General features: G+C 43.0%; 1 protein-coding gene across 1 annotated transcript in view; it reads left to right on the top strand.

Moving 5' to 3' along the window:
• Positions 1–18670, top strand: part of CIT (citron rho-interacting serine/threonine kinase) — a 169569-nt gene that overhangs the window by 58074 nt on the left and 92825 nt on the right. Inside the window, exon 10 of the mRNA XM_029222385.1 lies at positions 11571–11754. Within this exon, the coding sequence (XP_029078218.1) occupies positions 11571–11754 (184 nt within the window). The remainder of the gene's footprint in view (positions 1–11570; positions 11755–18670) is intronic.

Below are 18670 nucleotides of genomic sequence, written 5' to 3'. Positions count from 1 at the left end.
CATTTCATATACAGTGGGCTGTTTGGACAAGTTATATCTGCCCACTTCCTACGCGGAGGGGAGAAAGTCGAGGGCTTGCGTGAGGCTCAGGAGATATAATCTGTTCTCATGGGCTCAATTACTTATATGTATTTAGTAGCTAGCTCTACTTGCCTGTCTCCTAATTTATTCTCTTTGTTCATTCCCATGAGATCTCCGATGTTGTATATCTCGCTTTTTCTATTGCAACCTTTTTCTCGTGCAGTTGTTCCTATTGTAAGAGTCGGTCATTGATATTCCTAAAATCTCTGCTCTTGCATCAGTTGTCACATTTTTTGCCATGCCTCATGTTAATCCACGTCCTCTCCCTTTCTGTTATCACTTCCTTAGTATAGAATTTGTCATGTTAACTATTGTAGACTTGTCCTTTAGCAGTTCCTAGCATCGACCTCTTTCTACCATCACTGTTGAAGTGATCTTATCAGTCTCAGGCACTGACACCAACCCAGCACTCTTAAACGCTCTCTAATAATCCCTTCTGTCAATCCAATCTAGGATTTCCCCCCTTCAAGGTCCAGCCAGGATTTCACTTGCATTTACTTCCCAGCCTCATTACCCACAGCTTTCTTGGGCTACTGTTCCCTGGCTTTTCTAAAGTAGCACTCATTCCCACTCCAGCCCGTGAAGACATCTTTTAACTAACTCTCGAGATTCAATCACCTCCATGACACAGGAACACACAAAACTCAGTGTATCCCCATCGGCAACACACGATGGCCATCATTCTGTTTACACACTCTCCACTTTTCACAGCCTCATCTTGACCTCTAAACGACACAAACAGCCTCCTCTTCACTTGTTTTGCAGTTCTGTCTTCATCATGTAGATAAGTGCGATCATATTGCTGCCTCAGATTTTAACGAACTAGAAGACAGCTAATATTTAGGTAGTCTTTCTTCTAGATTTGAACGTAGCATCTAATTAATCAGTTGGGTACTTTTTATTTATTTTTTAAGGTGTGGAACACCATGGTAGATAGAATGAACTTGAAAATGTTTTTGATTTAATATCATTGAGCGCCCACTGCGTTCCAGGCACTGTCCTGATTCATGATATCACACGGTATTTATTCACGTGCCTTTGTCTTTTCTGACACTATGTTGTCTGTTATTCATCTTCTAACTCTGCCACACACAACCCAGCACCAGTGTCCATAACCCATAGTGATGATTGAACATCATGGGAGTTTTATGAGCTATGTCTAGGTTCAGGTTTTTGTTTTCGTTTTTAATGTGCCAATTCTTCATGACTAAATTGGGTACTCTGAGTTCCTTGAAGTGGTGTATGGCATGAACTATCCCATTAGGTCTAAGAAATTATCCCACACCTAAGGTTCTTGTCGTCGATTCATTCCTTTCACAATATAGATATGAACCCTTGAATCAGGACAGATGGGTGCTGTTCTAGGTGTTAGGTGTATAATGGTGAACGCAGCGTCGTCTTTCGCCTCACGGAGATTGTGTGACCGCGGGGAAAGCAGATGATCAGCCCTACACCAAAATTAGAAAAATCTTTTGCGTTTTTAATATTTATGTTTGGTATGCCGAGAAGTTAAAAGTTTGAATGGGAAAAATGGAGCTCAGTGGAGCGTGTTAGAAAGAAGTAGGGCCAAGAGGATGAATCCATTTGCCTCTCCTTTCCTTGTTTTTTTTTTTTTTTTCCTTCGTGAATAGTTTTGAAGACAATACATTCCGCACCCACCCCCCAAGCTTCTAATGAATGTCAGGATTTTAAAAAGGAGAGAATTTATAGGCGGGAGATTAACTACAGTTCTTAAAATAGCTCTTTGTTTCTGAAAACCTTGTTCTGCCATCTATCTTATAAGTGGGGGGCGAGGGGGACCCTCCAGAATGTACTTGTATAGCCCCTGTCACTGAGGAAAATGTGCCCTGATGTGACCTCAAGCATAGGCTGATTTATTTAAAATGTATATAGGGAAAGGTTTTTTCCTTTTTTTTTTTCGTGGCTTTTACTAATGAACAGATCTTAATGTATGACTTCTTATTTGTCATTATTGAATGTAGCGAGCATGTTGGGGAGGTGAGATGGTGATTTCATTATACTCTATCAGGAAACATTAATATAGGCACTCATTAACATATTTTTCAGACAGAACAATCTCTGCTTCTAAAGCCTCTTCATTTAACTCAAACATCCAGTAACTTCTTCATGGCCTGTATTATGCCAGGTGCACTCTTTGCAAGAGCCATTTTCTAGTTGTTTAATTATATATCTTTTTTTTTTTTTAACATCTTTATTGGAGTATAATTGCTTTACAATGGTGTGTTAGTTTCTGCTTTATAACAAAGTGAATCAGTTATACATATACATATATCCCCATATTTCTTCCCTCTTGCGTCTCCCTCCCTCCCACCCTCCCTATCCCACCCTTCTAGCTGGTCACAAAGCACCGAGCCGATCTCCCTGTGCTATGCGGCTGCTTCCCACTAGCTATCTATTTTACGTTTGGTAGTGTATGTATGTCCATGCCACTCTCTTACTTTGTCCCAGTTTACCCTTCCCCCTCCCCATATCCTCAAGTCCATTCTCTAGTAGGTCTACATCTTTATTCCTGTCTTGCCCCTAGGTTCTTCATGACCTTTTTTTTTTTAATTAGATTCCATATATATGTGTTAGCATACAGTATTTGTTTTTCTCTTTCTGACTTACTTCACTCTGTATGACAGACTCTAGGTCATCCACCTCACTACAAATAACTCAATTTCGTTTCTTTTTATGGCTGAGTAATATTCCATTGTATATATGTGCCACATCTTCTTTATCCATTCATCTGTTGATGGACACTTAGGTTGTTTCCATGTCCTGGCTATTGTAAATAGAGCTGCAATGAACATATTGGTACATGACTCTTTTTGAATTATGGTTTTCTCAGGGTATATGCCCAGTACTGGGATTGCTGGGTCACACGGTTGTTCTATTCATAGTTTTTTAAGGAACCTCCATACTGTTCTCCATAGTGGCTGTATCAATTTACATTCCCACTAACAGTGCAAGAGTGTTCCCTTTTCTCCACACCCTCTCCAGCATTTATTGTTTCTAGATTTTTTGATGATGGCCATTCTGACCAGTGTGAGATGATATCTCATTGTAGTTTTCTTTTTTTTAACATCTTTATTGGAGTATAATTGCTTTACAATGGTGTGTTAGTTTCTGCTTTATAACAAAATGAATCAGTTATACATACACATCCATATCTCTCCCCTCTTAGGTCTCCCTTCCTCCCACCCTCCCTGTCGCACCCCTCTAGGTGGTCACAAACCACCGAGCTGATATCCCTGTGCTATGCGGCTGCTTTCCACTAGCTATCTGTTTTACGCTTGGTAGTGTATATATGTCCATGCCACTCTCTCACTTTGTCACAGCTTACCCTTCCCCCTCCCCCATACCCTCAGGTCCATTCTCTAGTAGGTCTGTGTCTTTATTCCCGTCTTGCCCCTAGTTTCTTCATGACCTTTTTATTTTTATTTTCCTTAGATTCCATATATATGTGTTAGCACATGGTATTTGTTTTTCTCTTTCTGACTTATTTCACTCTGTATGACAGACTCTGGGTCCATCCACCTCACTACAAATATCTCAATTTCGTTTCTTTTTATGGCTGAGTAATATTCCATTGTATATATGTGCCACATCTTCTTTATCCATTCATCCAATGATGGACACTTAGGTTGCTTCCATGTCCTGGCTATTGTAAATAGAACTGCAATGAACATTTTGGTACATGACTCTTTGAATTACGGTTTTCTCAGGGTATATGCCCAGTAGTGGGATTGCTGGGTCGTATGGTAGTTCTATTTGTAGTTTTTTAAGGAATCTCCATACTGTTCTCCATAGTGGCTGAACCAATTCACATTCCCACCGGCAGTGCAAGAGTGTTCCCTTTTCTCCACACCCTCTCCAGCATTTATTGTTTCTAGATTTTTTGATGATGGCCATTCTGACTGATGTGAGATGATATCTCATTGTAGTTTTAATTTGCATTTCTCTAATGATTAATAATATTGAGCATTCTTTCATGTGTTTGTTGGCAACCTGTATATCTTCTTTGGAGAAATGTCTATTTAGGTCTTCTGCCCATTTTTGGATTGGGTTGTTTGTTTTTTGTTATTGAGCTGCATGAGCTGCTTGAAAATCTTGGAGATTAATCCTTTGTTGTTTCATTTGCAAATATTTTCTCCCATTCTGAGAGTTGTCTTTTGGTCTTGTTTATGGTTTCCTTTGCTGTGCAAAAGCTTTGAAGTTTCATTAGGTCCCATTTGTTTATTTTTGTTTTTATTTCCATTCCTCTAGGAGGTGGGTCAAAAAGGATCTTGCTGTGATTTATGTCATAGAGTGTTCTGCCTATGTTTTCCTCTAAGAGTTTTATAGTGTCTGGCCTTACATTTAGGTGTTTAATCCATTTTGAGTTTATTTTTGTGTATGGTGTTAGGGAGTGTTCTAATTTCATATTTTTACATGTACCTGTCCAATTTTCCCAGCACCACTTATTGAAGAGGCTGTCTTTTCTCCACTGTATATTCTTGCCTCCTTTATCAAAGATAAGGTCACCATATGTACGTGGGTTTATCTCTGGGATTTCTATCCTGTTCCATTGATCTATATTTCTGTGTTTGTGCCAGTACCATACTGTCTTGATTACTGTAGCTTTGTAGTATAGTCTGAAGTCAGGGAGCCTGATTCCTCCAGCTCTTTTTTTTGTTCTCAAGATTGCTTTGGCTCTTCGGGGTCTTTTGTGTTTCCATACAAATTGTGAAATTTTTTGTTCCAGTTCTGTGAAAAATGCCATTGGTAGTTTGATAGGGATTGCATTGAATCTGTAGATTGCTTTGGGTAATATAGCTATTTTCACAATGTTGCTTTTTCCAATCCAAGAACATGGTATATCTCTCCCATCTGTTTGCATCATTTTAATTTCTTTCATCAGTGTCTCATAATTTTCTGCGTACAGGTCTTTTGTCTCCTTAGGTAGGTTTATTCCTAGATATTTTATTCTTTTTGTTGCAGTGGTAAATGGGAGTGTTTTCTTAATTTCACTTTCAGATTTTTCATCATTAGTGTATAGGAATGCCAGAGATTTCTGTGCATTAATTTTGTATCCTGCTACTTTACCAAATTCATTGATTAGCTCTAGTAGTTTTCTGGTAGCATCTTTAAGATTCTCTATGTAGAGCATCATGTCATCTGCAAACAGTGACAGCTTTACTTCTTCTTTTCCGATTTGGATTCCTTTTATTTCTTTTTCTTCTCTGATTGCTGTGGCTAAAACTTCCAAAGCTATGTTGAATAATAGTGGTGAGAATGGGCAACCTTGTCTTGTTCCTTATCTTAGTGGAAATGGTTTCAGTTTTTCACCATTGAGAACGATGTTGGCTGTGGGTTTGTCATATATGGCTTTTATTATGTTGAGGAAAGTTCCCTCTATGCCTACTTTCTGCAGGGTTTTTATCATAAATGGGTGTTGAATTTTGTCGAAAGCTTTCTCTGCATCTGTTGAGACAATCATATGGTTTTTCTCCTTCAGTTTGTTAATATGGTGTATCACGTTGATTGATTTGCATATATTGAAGAATCCTTGCATTCCTGGGTTAAACCCCACTTGATCATGGTGTATGATCCTTTTCATGTGCTGTTGGATTCTGTTTGCTAGTATTTTGTTGAGGATTTTTGCACCTATGTTCATCAGTGATATTGACCTGTAGTTTTCTTTCTTTGTGACATCTTTGTCTGGTTTTGGTATGAGGATGATGGTGGCCTCGTAGAATGAGTTGGGAGTGTTCCTCCCTCTGCTATATTTTGGAAGAGTTTGAGAAGGATTAGGTGTTAGCTCTTCTCTAAATGTTTGATAGAATTTGCCTGTGAAGCCATCTGGTCCTGGGCTTTTGTTTGTTGGAAGATTTTTAACCACAGTTTCAATTTCAGTGCTTGTGATTTGTCTGTTTATACTTTCTACATCTTCCTGGTTCAGTCTCGGAAGGTTGTGCTTTTCTAAGGATTTGTCCATTTCTTCCAGGTTGTCCATTTTACTGGCATAGAGTTGCTTGTAGTAATCTCTCATGATCCTTTATATTTCTGCAGTGTCAGTTGTTCTCCTTTTTCATTTCTAATTCTATTGATTTGAGTCTTCTCCCTTTTTTTCTTGATGAGTCTGGCTAATGGTTTATCAATTTTGATTATCTTAAAGAACCAGCTTTTAGTTTTATTGATCTTTTTTATCGTTTCCTTCATTTCTTTTTCATTTATTTCTGATCTGATTTTTATGATTTCTTTCCTTCTGCTAACTTTGGGTTTTTTTTGTTCTTATTTCTCTAATTGCTTTAGGTGCAAGGTTAGGTTGTTTATTTGAGATGTTTCCTGTTTATTAAGGTAGGAATATATTGCTATAAACTTCCCTCTTAGAACTGCTTTTGCTGCATCCTATAGGTTTTGCGTCCTCGTGTCTCCATTGTCATTTGTTTCTAGGTATTTTTTGATTTCCTCTTTGATTTCTTCAGTGATCACCTGGTTATTAAGTAGTGTATTGTTTAGCCTCCATATGTTTGTATTTTTTATAGATCTTTTCCTGTAATTGATATCTAGTCTCATAGCGTTGTGGTCTGAAAAGATACTTGTTACGATTTCAGTTTTCTTAAATTTACCAAGGCTTGATTTGTGACCCAAGATATGATCTATCCTGGAGAATGTTCCATGAGCACTTGAGAAAAATGTGTGTTCTGTTGTTTTTGAATGGAATGTCCTATAAATATCAATTAAGTCCGTCTTGTTTAATGTGTCATTTAAAGCTTGTGTTTCCTTATTTATTTTCATTTTGGATGATCTGTCCATTGGTGAAAGTGGGGTGTTAAAGTCCCCTACTATGATTGTGTTATTGTCGATTTCCCCTTTTATGGCTATTAGTATTATGTATTGAGGTGCTCCTATGTTGGGTGCATAAATATTTACAGTTGTTACATCTTCTTCTTGGATCGATCCCTTGATCATTATGTAGTGTCCTTCTTTGTCTCTTGTAATAGTCTTTATTTAAAGTCTAGTTTGTCTGATATGAGAATTGCTACTCCAGCTTTCTTTTGATTTCCATTTGCATGGAATATCTTTTTCCATCCCCTCACTTTCAGTCTGTATGTGTCCTGAGGTCTGAAGTGGGTTTCTTATAGACAGCATATATATGGGTCTTGTTCTTGTATCCATTCAGCCAGTCTGTGTCTTTTGGTGGGAGCATTTAATCCATTTACATTTAAGGTAATTATCGATATGTATGTTCCTATTCCCATTTTCTTAATTGTTTTGGGTTTGTTATCTATTCAGCATGTATTTATTATGCACCTGCTATGTGCCTGGCACTATGCTATGTTCTTAGGTGCATTGAATACCTCCATCAACGTAGATGCAAATCCAGTTATTTCAGTGACCTACTAATATCTTTTTTAAAGCAAAAAACAAGAAAAAATCATGTTTTATGAGGATCAAAAAAGGGACTTTTTCCATAAGGTGCAAGAAAGAGGAGAATTAATCCCCCAAGATAGATGTGGTCACATACTTGATAATCTTTAGATTATATAATCCTTTAAAATGTGGCATCCAGATTTTGAGCTAGTTCTTTATTCTCTTTCCAGTGCTCATATTAGAGGTACATTGAACCTTCTCATTCTCTGTCTCCTGTCTCTTTGTCTCTGTGTATTGCATTCTGTATCAGCATTTCTCCAACTGCAGTGTGCTCACAAATCACCTGGGGATCTTTTTAGAATGTAGTTGCTGATTCAGTGGGCATGGTGTAGGGCCTGCCATTCTGTATTTCTAACCAACTCCCTGGCGATGCTGTTGATGCTGCAAGTCTACAGATCACACCTTGTGAAGCATGGTTCTATGTGATTTCCTCAGATCTATCTGCTAGTTCATCAGCTTTCTCTTTAGCTGTGTCTAGTCTGTTTAATGCACCCAGTGAGTTTTAAACTTTAAATTCAGCAATCATGTTTTTCATTTTTAAAAGTTCCATTTGGTTCCTTTCAAATGTGCTTTGTCTTTTCTCCAGAGTATCTTGTTCTTTTATTAGAATTTCTACTCATTTACCTTGATCATGAATGAAAATTTATTTTATGGTCCATTGTAGATTGTTCTCTTATCTGCAGTTTTTTGGGGGCTAATTCTCCCACTTTTGTATCTGCTGATGCTCCTTCGTGGTAGTTGGGGTGGTTCCTTTTTTCTTGTTTTGTGTAGTTGTTGGTTTTTACTTTTTATTGTGAACTCATTTCTAGTTGGGAGTGTGTGTGTGGGGGGGGGAGTGAGAGAGGGAGGGAGGGAGGAAGAGAAGGAGTCTTGTGTGCCCTGGGTTGTGAACGTGGTCCTACAGATTTTTTTCCACTTACATCTGCCAGTGCCCTAAGGGATCCTGGACCAATATTGCTGATAATTTCTTGGCTTATAGTTCCCTCACCATGTAGGATACTGTAAACACAGACACCCTACCTGGGGCTACAGTTTTAATAGCTGCCCTGTTTCTCTTCTAAAGGGCTCTGGACAAGGGTGAGCATCCATCACTTTCTCTTAGGTTGAGGATTTCCACTTCCCCCACTTCTCTTTGGCTTGAGGCTGTGGCTCTTTTCCCTGACCAAATGTGGCCCCTAGAAGCCCCTCTTTTCAGAGTTTCCCATTGTACCCAACTGACTACCTGTCTAGAGGCTCTGACATTCTTAGCTTTTCATCTGTCCTGTGAGTATCTCGCTTATTACCAGCTGGGGCGTTTCATGTTGACTTCTCCCTCTTATTGAAGATTACCTGGCCCTTTACCTTATCTCGACTACATGGGCTAGACTTGAGTGTGATGGAGTTTTAAAGAGGGATCATATTTATAGTACGGAATTTCTCAGTCATAGTTATTTCACAGAGGGTGGCTCCTGCCCCTATATTAATCGTACTCCTCACTCAGAAATGGAATTCTATTTCAGTCTCCCAAAGCTAAATTAGTATATAGTGGAAAGGGAATTAAACTTCTGCTAGGAATGAAATGGTGCGATTAACAAACATCCACGTGAGTGTCTGTGTCTTGTGCAGGAAAGAATACTCAACACAGACTCTGCTGTATCTCACTAGCCTTCTAACTGCAGGATCTGTCATAAACATCTGTCATGTGGGCAATAACAGCAGCAGGTAGTCTTTTTTTTTTTCATCGATCTTTATTGGAGTATAATTGCTTCACAATACTGTGTTAGTTTCTGTTGCACAACAAAGCAAATCCCCTCCCTCTTGGGTCTCCTTCGCATTCTGCCTATCCCACCCCTCTAGGTCATTGCAAAGCACGGAGTCAGTCTCCCTTTGCTATGCTGCTGCTTCCCACCAGCCAACTGTTTTACATTCCGTAGTGTAAACATGTCCGTGCTGCTCTCACTTTGCCCCAGCTTCTCCCTCCCACCCCAAGTCCTCAAGTCCATTCTCTATGTCTGCCTCTTTATTCCTGCTCTAATAGCAAGTAATCTTTATGGAGTGTTTACTGTATGCTAAGAGCTGTACCAGTAAGCACTTTATATAGATTTCTTTCATTTAAACCTCCCAGCAGCCCTTTGAGGAAATTATCTATATGTTGAAACTGAGGCTCAGAGAGGTTAAGGCACTTTCCCAAGGTCACAGTGCTGGTAAGTGGCGGAGCTGTGGTTTGAACCCACTTAGTCAAAGTATGTGCCACCAGCCATGATGCTTCCATATTAATATCGTCTGCAAATCTCTTTCCATACACTTCCTCAGTCTTTACCTGAGTTTCCTTATTTTGGGATGGGAAACTTCTCTTTTTTATCCTCATGAGGTATAATTTCCATTAAAAGGTGTTTTTTTTTTCTTTTTTTCTTTTTGCTTATAAAAAGATATTGGGTAATAGAAATCTGATTGGATTTGAGCCCATGTTGATGGAAAGTACACATGGGAGGTGGGCTGAAGCATTCAATGTAATTTTTCTTTCCATCAACTAATTTTTAACATGTTAAGCAAGTAGATTCTGACACTAACAGGGAAGATTTAAATTCTCTTGAGAGCTTCGAGGTGTTAAATAATTTTCGGCAAGTGTACATTTTACGTTTTTCAGTCTCCTACCACATCTCAACGCACCTGAGTTCTGAGAATGTTCTTTCTTGCATTTCCCGGGAGCTGCCAGACCTCCTCATTCTGGCTTCATCTCCTGCCGCTCCACATCCCTTCACCTTTGTCTCCTTCCTGATGCTGCCTGCTGCTTCCGATGTTGTTGTTGTCGTCATTGGGGAACTTTGGAAACAGCCAGATTCTTTGGAGTCCATAAGCGGAAAATAGACTGCTGCTCCTATCTGGCACACAGCTTTTGTGCAGAAAGCAAGGAGTTAAAAAAGAAGACTGGGCTGGGAAGCGCTGTGACAACTGTCCTAGGGGGCGCTCTCCAGAGCTCTGGCCGTGACTCATGGTGCTCTGTCACTCAGATCAGCACTGGCCCCTGCCACGCAGGTGGCCAGGCAGGGTTGCCGCCAGACCACGCACGCACAGAGTGGCGAGCATGAAGCCTGCACTGCGGGGGATGTGATGCCCGGCTCTCCAGCTTACCCAGCCCACCTACCACAGACGCCTCAGCCCGCAGCCATGGTAACGCTTCTGGCTGGCTATACCCCTGGGAGCCCACCACAGTGGGCGGCTTCCTGGTGACCGATGAATGAACTCCCTGACCAAGAGAGCTTAGTAGGTCCGCAGGAAGTGGAGAAGATGTAAGACGTCCTTAGCCAGGAGTCATGCCTTAATGAGGTAGGACGCAGCCATCCATCCACACCATCAGTGCACAGGGGTGCCGTACATCATCGGGAAGAACTTTATCTGGCTGGCATTTCGTTATGCTGATTAAACTGCGGCGGATTCAGGGGCATGATCGAGCTGGGGAGGAGGGATAATGAACTAAAGAAAAAAAAAAAAAAGGGGTACATAAGTGCTCCGAGTATACTCATCCGGATATGAATGGGCTAGACTGCAGAGCTATCCTAACATGAGTTACATGCCTCCCAAACTCTCTCTCCTGTTCATTTCTCTCACTCCAGTTAATCCACGAAATGTAGAAATTCCATCTTATCCCAGTGATTAGCACTAAATATTAATAATTTGGACCTGTCTGGAAGAGGAAATAAAAAGGTTTAGGTCATCTGGTACACCAGCACCAGCCATCTGATGCTCTGTAGCATCATTCTGGAAATATCAGGAATGAGTGGCTTGCTCAAACGAGTTCCCCAAGTGCTTTTCGTTCTACCAAGTGACCTGTTTGAGTTTACCCTTCAGTTTACCCCGGCAGGGAAGGCAGCCCGTCTGCGGGTTGGTGGCCATGTTGGCAGGGAAGGGGTTAATCTCTTGTTGCTGTAAGAGCCGAGCAGAGGCTGGGTCTGCCTGTGTGTGAGCTAGATTGAAAGCAGGCGCTGCAGTGCCATCGGGAACGCTGAAGGAGTGAGACGATTTTCTTCTCCGCAACAGTGTTGAATCCGGCTGAATTTTTCTCCCCCCCCTTCTTGTTTTTCTTTAACCAGCTCCCCCCCCCTTCGTTCCCACCCTCAAGTCTGATGATGACACCTCCAATTTTGATGAACCAGAGAAGAATTCGTGGGTTTCATCCTCTCCGTGCCAGCTGAACCCCTCAGGTTTCTCAGGAGAAGAACTGCCGTTTGTGGGGTTTTCGTATAGCAAGGCACTGGGAATTCTTGGTAGATCTGAGTAAGTGAAATTTTGACTTTTCTAAGGGACCTGCATTGATGCAAGGCATAGAGCCCAAAGGTGGCGGCGGTGGCAGTGGCAGCCCGGGGGGAGTGCAGTGGAGGAAAGCTGTTAACCAGCTTGCGTTTGGAAGGCAGTTGACCTGGTTGGGCTTTGGGAGGGGTAGACTGTTCATATTCTCATTTTGCTGTGTTCAAGGTACCTCTTCCTGTCCATAGCATCATAATTGTCAGTCGGGTACTTTGGGTTAGTTTTTCAGTCTTTGGTCTTCTTTAGAGGGGAGGAGATAGTGGGAGATACCCAGCAGTGCAGAGCCTTGGTGAAGGGAGGAACGTGCAGGGTTAAGATGAGCTGTCTATCTGTTTTTCCATCTGTGTAGCCCTCTATCTCTCAGGTGGGTGGATGGAGGTTGCTCTCTTGGCAGTATTGAAAGAATCCTAAAATCCGTTTCTCAGGAGCTAAAGGCTTCCCGATGGGGTTACCTGAGCTGCAAGTGGCTGTACCAGAGCTCTAACTGAGAGATGGTACTTGGCTCAGCTCAAAGTCTGCTGCAAGACTGGGGAATCCGGCAGCTGAGCCTCTGAGCCGGCAAAGCACTGGCAGCCAGAGAGAGCCCCGTTACTGTGAGCCACCAGGAGGGAGTATGATGTAGCCGAGTCATTGATTCACAGAAACTGGGCTTCACAAGGGAAAAAACAAACCGGGAGACTAGAAAATGGAAGTATAAATATTACTGTAAACCTCTTGGCATGATCAGTCTTTCTCCATTCTTGAAAAAGCTAAAGAAAAACGCATTAGTACGGCACTTGGGACTTGGGGATGGGGTTGGGTGGGGGGAGGTCCCTGGCTTCCAGCCTCCTGGAATTTCTCTAAAATGCAGTAGCCTCTGTGGATGTCAGAGCTCAGTGTCTTGCTTCGTTCTCCTGATCCAATGACATTCTGCGTTCAGAGGTTCAAGTTCCCTGGGAAGGTCTTGGACTGGCTGTGTTATTCCCCCGATGCCACAGCTCCCTCACTTGGAGCCTCTCGGGGTAATGTTGGGTGATCGGTCGCTGCCCACTTAGAAAACAAGCAGAATTTGATCTTCCCTTGGCAGCATTTAGTCCTGATTTGTTGTGCTCGTAGCTCAGATATTGAATTGAGGGGATGTCATGTAGGTTCTTGGATAGTGTCTCCCCATGGGTGCTATTTTGACAGTAATGTTCCTGGAAAGATTTCAGACAGCTGGGGGGAACTGGGCACTTGATGGGAGGTAGCGTTGTGGGCTGCGATAGAATTTGAGAGAGCTGTTTGTGTTGCAAGAGACCGAGGGGACCCTTCTTTCCTCTCTCCCTGGGGGCTGGGATTAAAATTGGGGGTTGGATTTTGGTGGTGTTGGCTGTACCTTTCGGGCTAATTTGCTCTGCATCCCCAAAGCAATCTAGATAATGGGAGGAGAGGCAGAAAGCTCACTAGCTGTTGAATGTGCCATCAGATGGATTTGAAATGGCCCAGCAGGGCTGGGAGGTTTTGTACCAGCATCAAAGAGCAGGGCAGAATTGGAGGCCCAATGTTAAAGGATGCATGGTTAGTGGGCAGCTTAACCTTGACACACACAGCACGGTGAAGGTCACCTGTCGGACTGGACGGAGGTGCGTGGAGAGTTCTAGTTCTGGTTAGCAGTGGGCGAGCTGGCTCAGAACGAAAGCTTGCTTGGGGTGCTAATCAATGATCTGAAAAACCAGGAAGGACGTGAGGGAATAAGATTTCAGGGGCAAAGGCAGAATGATGTGAGGGCTCTCAGGCATTGCAATTAATCGGAAGCAGTGTGTGATTAATTGCTTATTCTTCAGGAAGACTGTAATTGCATCTTTCTGCTTCTCACAGAAAGCTCAGGGAGCTCTCCGATAGGGGCCTCTCAGTATTAAGGCCCAGACACTCGATAGATATTTGTTGTTTTAATTTACTCATGATCCTTTCCCCCTAGATTGTGTTTATATTGCTCACTGTATTGGAAGATACGCTATTTTACCTTTGGTAGTTCAAAATATATCTCTAGAGCATAAAATGAGCTTCTGTTCATGCCCCGACAGAATGCTTAAGATTCTCATAAAAAAGAAAAAAAGTCCATGCAAACAAAACCATGTATTTTTTATGTGGAAGATGGAATTGAAGTATTCCTGTCTTTGGGTGGGAGAGCTTTAATTGCCCTTTCCGTGGCAATTTGGGGCTGGAATCAGAATGATCTCCTTTCATCTTATATCTTACAATGTGATCTTGCTGTTAGATTTGTTTATTCTGCCAGGGACAGCCCTATGGGTGGAACCTCCAACATCATTTTGGAAATTCACCCCACCTGTTGGATGTAGGTGACCCTGGACGTATTGGATCATCATTGTTTAGAAATTCAATAGAAAAGATGCAGTGATGAAATTACTTAGAAGCCCCTGCAGTTTTGTAAACATATAGTTAACAAAATTCATTTGGAGGTTGGGGGGAATTTTCTGGGACGCCACCATTGCCACCAGGGACCTGGTATTTCTGAGTTTCTACTTCTCCCCTCCCTGTTTCAGCATCACGGGTTTTTATTTACACACATTGATTACCTGTACTGTTACTCACTCTTTACACCACCAAGGAAATTACAGATGCTGCTCTACTGCGTTGGAAAACACTGACCCCAGATCTGTTACCAGTGAAAAGAATTAAATGTTCAGAGGTGGAGCTGAATGAAAGAGGAGTTTTCACAGAGACTGGCAGTGAGAATGATTTTAATTGTTGCATTTGCTCATCACTTTTTAGGATTCTTTTTTGGGACCCCAGACTATTTTTAAGCCAGCCATTGAATGCGTCATTTTAGGTTTCACAGGAATCTTGATCTCAGCATTCTGTGTCTGAGAGATGTAGTGGGAATTCCTTGCAGCTTGAGTTGGAGGGCACGGGAGAGATCCTACAGAACTAGTTTTGGTCATCTTTGGGGTGGGATGATGGCAAAGTTAGTGCAAATCTGGTGCCTCTTTCTTTTTAACCAACAGTGACCCAAACTAAATCCCTAAGCTCTGAATGCCTGGGTGTTGCTCTGAGCCTCTGTTGGCTTGAATTTTACACTGGTGGGATAGTAACAGAAATCAGTGTGTTAAAAGTTTAAAAATATAATGGATCCTAGCCCTCCTCCCTCCTCTTTCAGCGTGGGGTACATTTTTTTTAGGTCCCTCTCCTTCTTCCTAGAAGCAGTGCATCTCTGCAAACCTTCAGTATAAACTCCAGAAGGAAAAAGCCATTTGGTTTTATATTTTGTGTTAGTTTTTACGCATGCTGGTTTTATGCTTTTGGAGACGCTGGCAATCTTAGAGGACCAATGGGATTTCGATGAGACTGGAATCTGTGGGATGACAGTGTCTGAATAGGCTATATTTAGCCCCCCTGTTGGGGGCTTTCTCTTTTGACTCAGGGCTTTTTCCTTTCCTTTTGGGTGGATCTGAAAATTTATTCTTGGAACCAGCCATCCAAACACTGTGACTGTGGAAGAGTGAAAAATGGCTTCCACCAATGCCTTTCCAGATTTTCAGAGAACCAGTTTCGGGTGCCTCTTCCTTGCTCTACTGAAGCCTCTTTGCATATGTCAGTTTCCTCAACTGCAAGGTGAGGTAATAATGACACTTGCCTCTTAGGGCTGTTTTGAGGATTATGTGAAATACGTAAAGCACTTGTTCTAGTCCCTGGCACATGGAAAAGTCACACGGAATGTCCACTGTTATTATTTTTGTTATTACCACTACACTAGTCTCTATATGGATGGTGCCCTTCTATATATGTGAAGAAGATATGGAAAGAACTCAGCAATAATTAAATAGCCCAAAGTCATGCCAGACCAGAAACCCAGCTCCCCAGGCCCTGAGAACTTTCCGCTAGTGATGCTTGAACATCCTGATCCACCACAAGTTCATGTGCAGCCTCCAGATCCCTGTAGCTTAAAGGTGGTTGTTGGGTGGAGTGGACTTGGGGCCAGAATTTGAAGGCCCAGTCCCAGAATGGGTTCCTTCCCATCCAGTTAAACAAGTATATGTGTGAAATACTTCATGGGACACAAAGCAAACACCCTGACTGCAGAATATCATGTAAACATTGGATGTCTAAGTGCTTTAGGAGAGGTGGGAGGGGAAGGCAAAAAATCTGACATGGGGGCACTTAATGGGTAATGCCAATTCCCAGTTCTTGCCAAAGTACAGTGATCACCTTTGTTGGAATATCTGTCTGTTTCCCCACGTCGGCTGTGATCTCAAAGGCAGGGCTGGGTCTTATTCACCCTGGTTTTCCTGGAGCACAGGACATCATAGACCCTCAGAAAACACAGGTGTTGGAACTGAGTTTATAAGTGGACTAATGGAAGGTAGAATATTTGCCTCAACTTCTTAGAAGACAGTGGATTTGGATGAGTGGAGAGGCACATAGAATTTCAGGTGGGCAGGGAGATAAGAGCAGCTTATCCTTGCAGGGTACTGACTCTGTACCAGGCTCTGAGCCAATCACTTTACACAGGTTAACTCACTTAGACTGCACAACAGCTCCCAAGGAAGGTACCGTCGTCATTCCCATTTTACAAGTGAGGAAACGGAGGCGCAGAGAGAGCCTAAGCAACTTGCCCAAGGTCACATGGCTCCCGGCGGCTCAGCCAGGACTTGAACCCAGGCAAGTTGGCTCCAGGGTCTCTTAGCCACTGTGCTAGGCTGCCAAATAAATGCCACAGGCAAGAGAAATGGGCACATTTATGTGGGGTCCCCAGGTTCACGTGCTTTTCAGAAGCAGAGGCCCATCATGGGCAGTGACTGAGCAGTGGGGTGGGGCAGGGTGGGATGAGAGCTGATGGCGGTGGAAAGGCTGGGCTTGTTTTCAGCCTCTGCAAGTTTATTGAGTAGGTGGACTGTGTAGCTCTTGGATGTTTCTGCCTTCTTCCTCTTTTCATTTAGAGGCTCTCACTTTGTGTGTGTGTGTACATGAACACATGCATACACACTCTCTCCCCAAGAGTTTTCATTTGCTTGAGTGTAAGCTTGGCGAGGACAGGGGACTGCATTGACCTTGCCCTTCACTATCCCTTCAGGCCTATCATAGACAAGGCACTCAGTAAGCACTGGGTGAATCGATTCAAGTCATTTTTATGGCCGCAGCTCTCAATTTGTTGACGAGTCTGAGACCCGTGTCTGTTGATGTCTACGTTTTGTACTTCACTGCTTCCCACCGTCCATGCCGGGAGGACTTATTCCAGCGGAAGATGGCCTGAACTCTCCCATCAGTCCTTCTTACTTTTCACTGAAATACTTGGGGTTGGGGGGGTGATCTTCCCTTAAAAACTCTGTTCCTTTCCACCTCCAGCCCAAGGCTGTCTGTCATTGTGCGCACTGCCTACAGATCCCTATGGCAAACAGCCTCACCTGTGTTTTGATTGTTTGAACAGTAGCAGAATCTGCTCTGGTTCCCAAAGGTATGCATCGTCTGTACCTCCCAAATCAGTTACAAAACCTTCCCCAGCTCCTGCCCGTGGACACTGCCCTAAAGTGCCCTGTGCTGTTTCCACTCCACAGTCATCCCGACCAGGTGCCTAAGACTTGCCTCTGTATTTTGTGGGGTTTTCTCCTCTTGCTCAATTTCTTCTCTAAGTCAAGCACATCTTGTTCTTCTTGCCTTATTCTGTTCTCTATTTAGACTGTGTGTGCTTGCCTCGCAGGCCTGGCAGGACCATTCTGCCGCCTTCTCATTTGTCTTAAAGGTACCTTTAGGGAATCCGATCCAAGCGCTACCAGCCCAGTCCTGAGGATTAGGCTCCAGAAGATCTGCCTTTTTTTGCTGGTCTACACATGCTGATTCGCATGGTTGCCTCGGATCCCTTAAGAAGACAGTAATTGACTAACTGGTGCTGTATGTTCCCAATCTCGGTGCCAGTTTGGCAAGTGTCCCTTCCCCTAAATGAATTTCTCTCGGTTCTCTCTGTTTTACTTGTCTTGAGTCTCCTGACCTCTCTCACCTTCCTTTCTCTGATGAACTTCCTGAAAGAATAGCCTACCCTCAATGCCTCTTTTCCAACCTCTCCAACTCTATGAAAATCACTGTCTCAGAAGCCACGGATTCCACCCAGCCACTGTGTTTAGTGGTTGCCACCCCACCACATGATACCATTAGTTGCCACGTGTGTCTTGAAACTTTCTCCTTTCTTCTCTTCCACGTTATGGAAACTTGGTTTTCCCTCCTTCCTCTCTGACTGCTGTTCTCCCTGTTCCGTGTCTGTTTCAGGCCGCCCTTGAGATGTTGCACCATCCCCTAAAGCTCCACCTTAGTTGTTTTTTTATCCTGTTCAGGGTGATTTCATTGAGTCCATTGACTGTAACTCTCACTTCCCCATGGCCTTCCTCCCCCCCATGGCCTTCCTCCCATTGTGCCCTGCTCATCATCACCAGAATGTCCTACTAGCGTCTCTCCATCCCTGTTCCCAGCACAGACTCACTTGCTCACTCAGTAAGCCACTCGGTGCCAGTTTAGTTTTCCTCATTTCATTTAAGAAACTACCACTTTCTCTACCTTTCTAGGCAAGAAACTATTTTTCATCTCCCCCACCATCTCATCAGTTGCCGAGTTTTCGAAGTTGTGCCTCTTGCGTGTATGCCTGGTTTTCTGTCCTCACCGCCACCCCTCATTGAGTTTTGGACTACTGCAGTAGCCTCCTGACTGATTCATCTGCCTCCCGTTTTCCCCGGTCTAATCCATTCTCTACAGAGGGTGGAATTCTCCCAAAGCACATGTTGGATGATGTCATTTTCCTGCTCAGCCCTTCAGTAGCATCACGATGTGCACAGAATTAATGACCACTCCTGAGCTGGGTGTTCAACCCTGATGTGCCAAGACCCCAGCCTGCCTTCTCACTCACCCCTCCTCCTTGTGCCCT

The sequence above is a fragment of the Monodon monoceros genome, unplaced genomic scaffold (assembly GCF_005190385.1).
Source record: "Monodon monoceros isolate NGI ecotype Baffin Bay Population unplaced genomic scaffold, NGI_Narwhal_1 Super_Scaffold_1, whole genome shotgun sequence".
NCBI lineage: Eukaryota > Metazoa > Chordata > Mammalia > Artiodactyla > Monodontidae > Monodon > Monodon monoceros.
The sequence above is the reverse complement of the archived record's forward strand: the minus strand, read 5'-3'. Positions and strand labels throughout refer to the sequence as shown.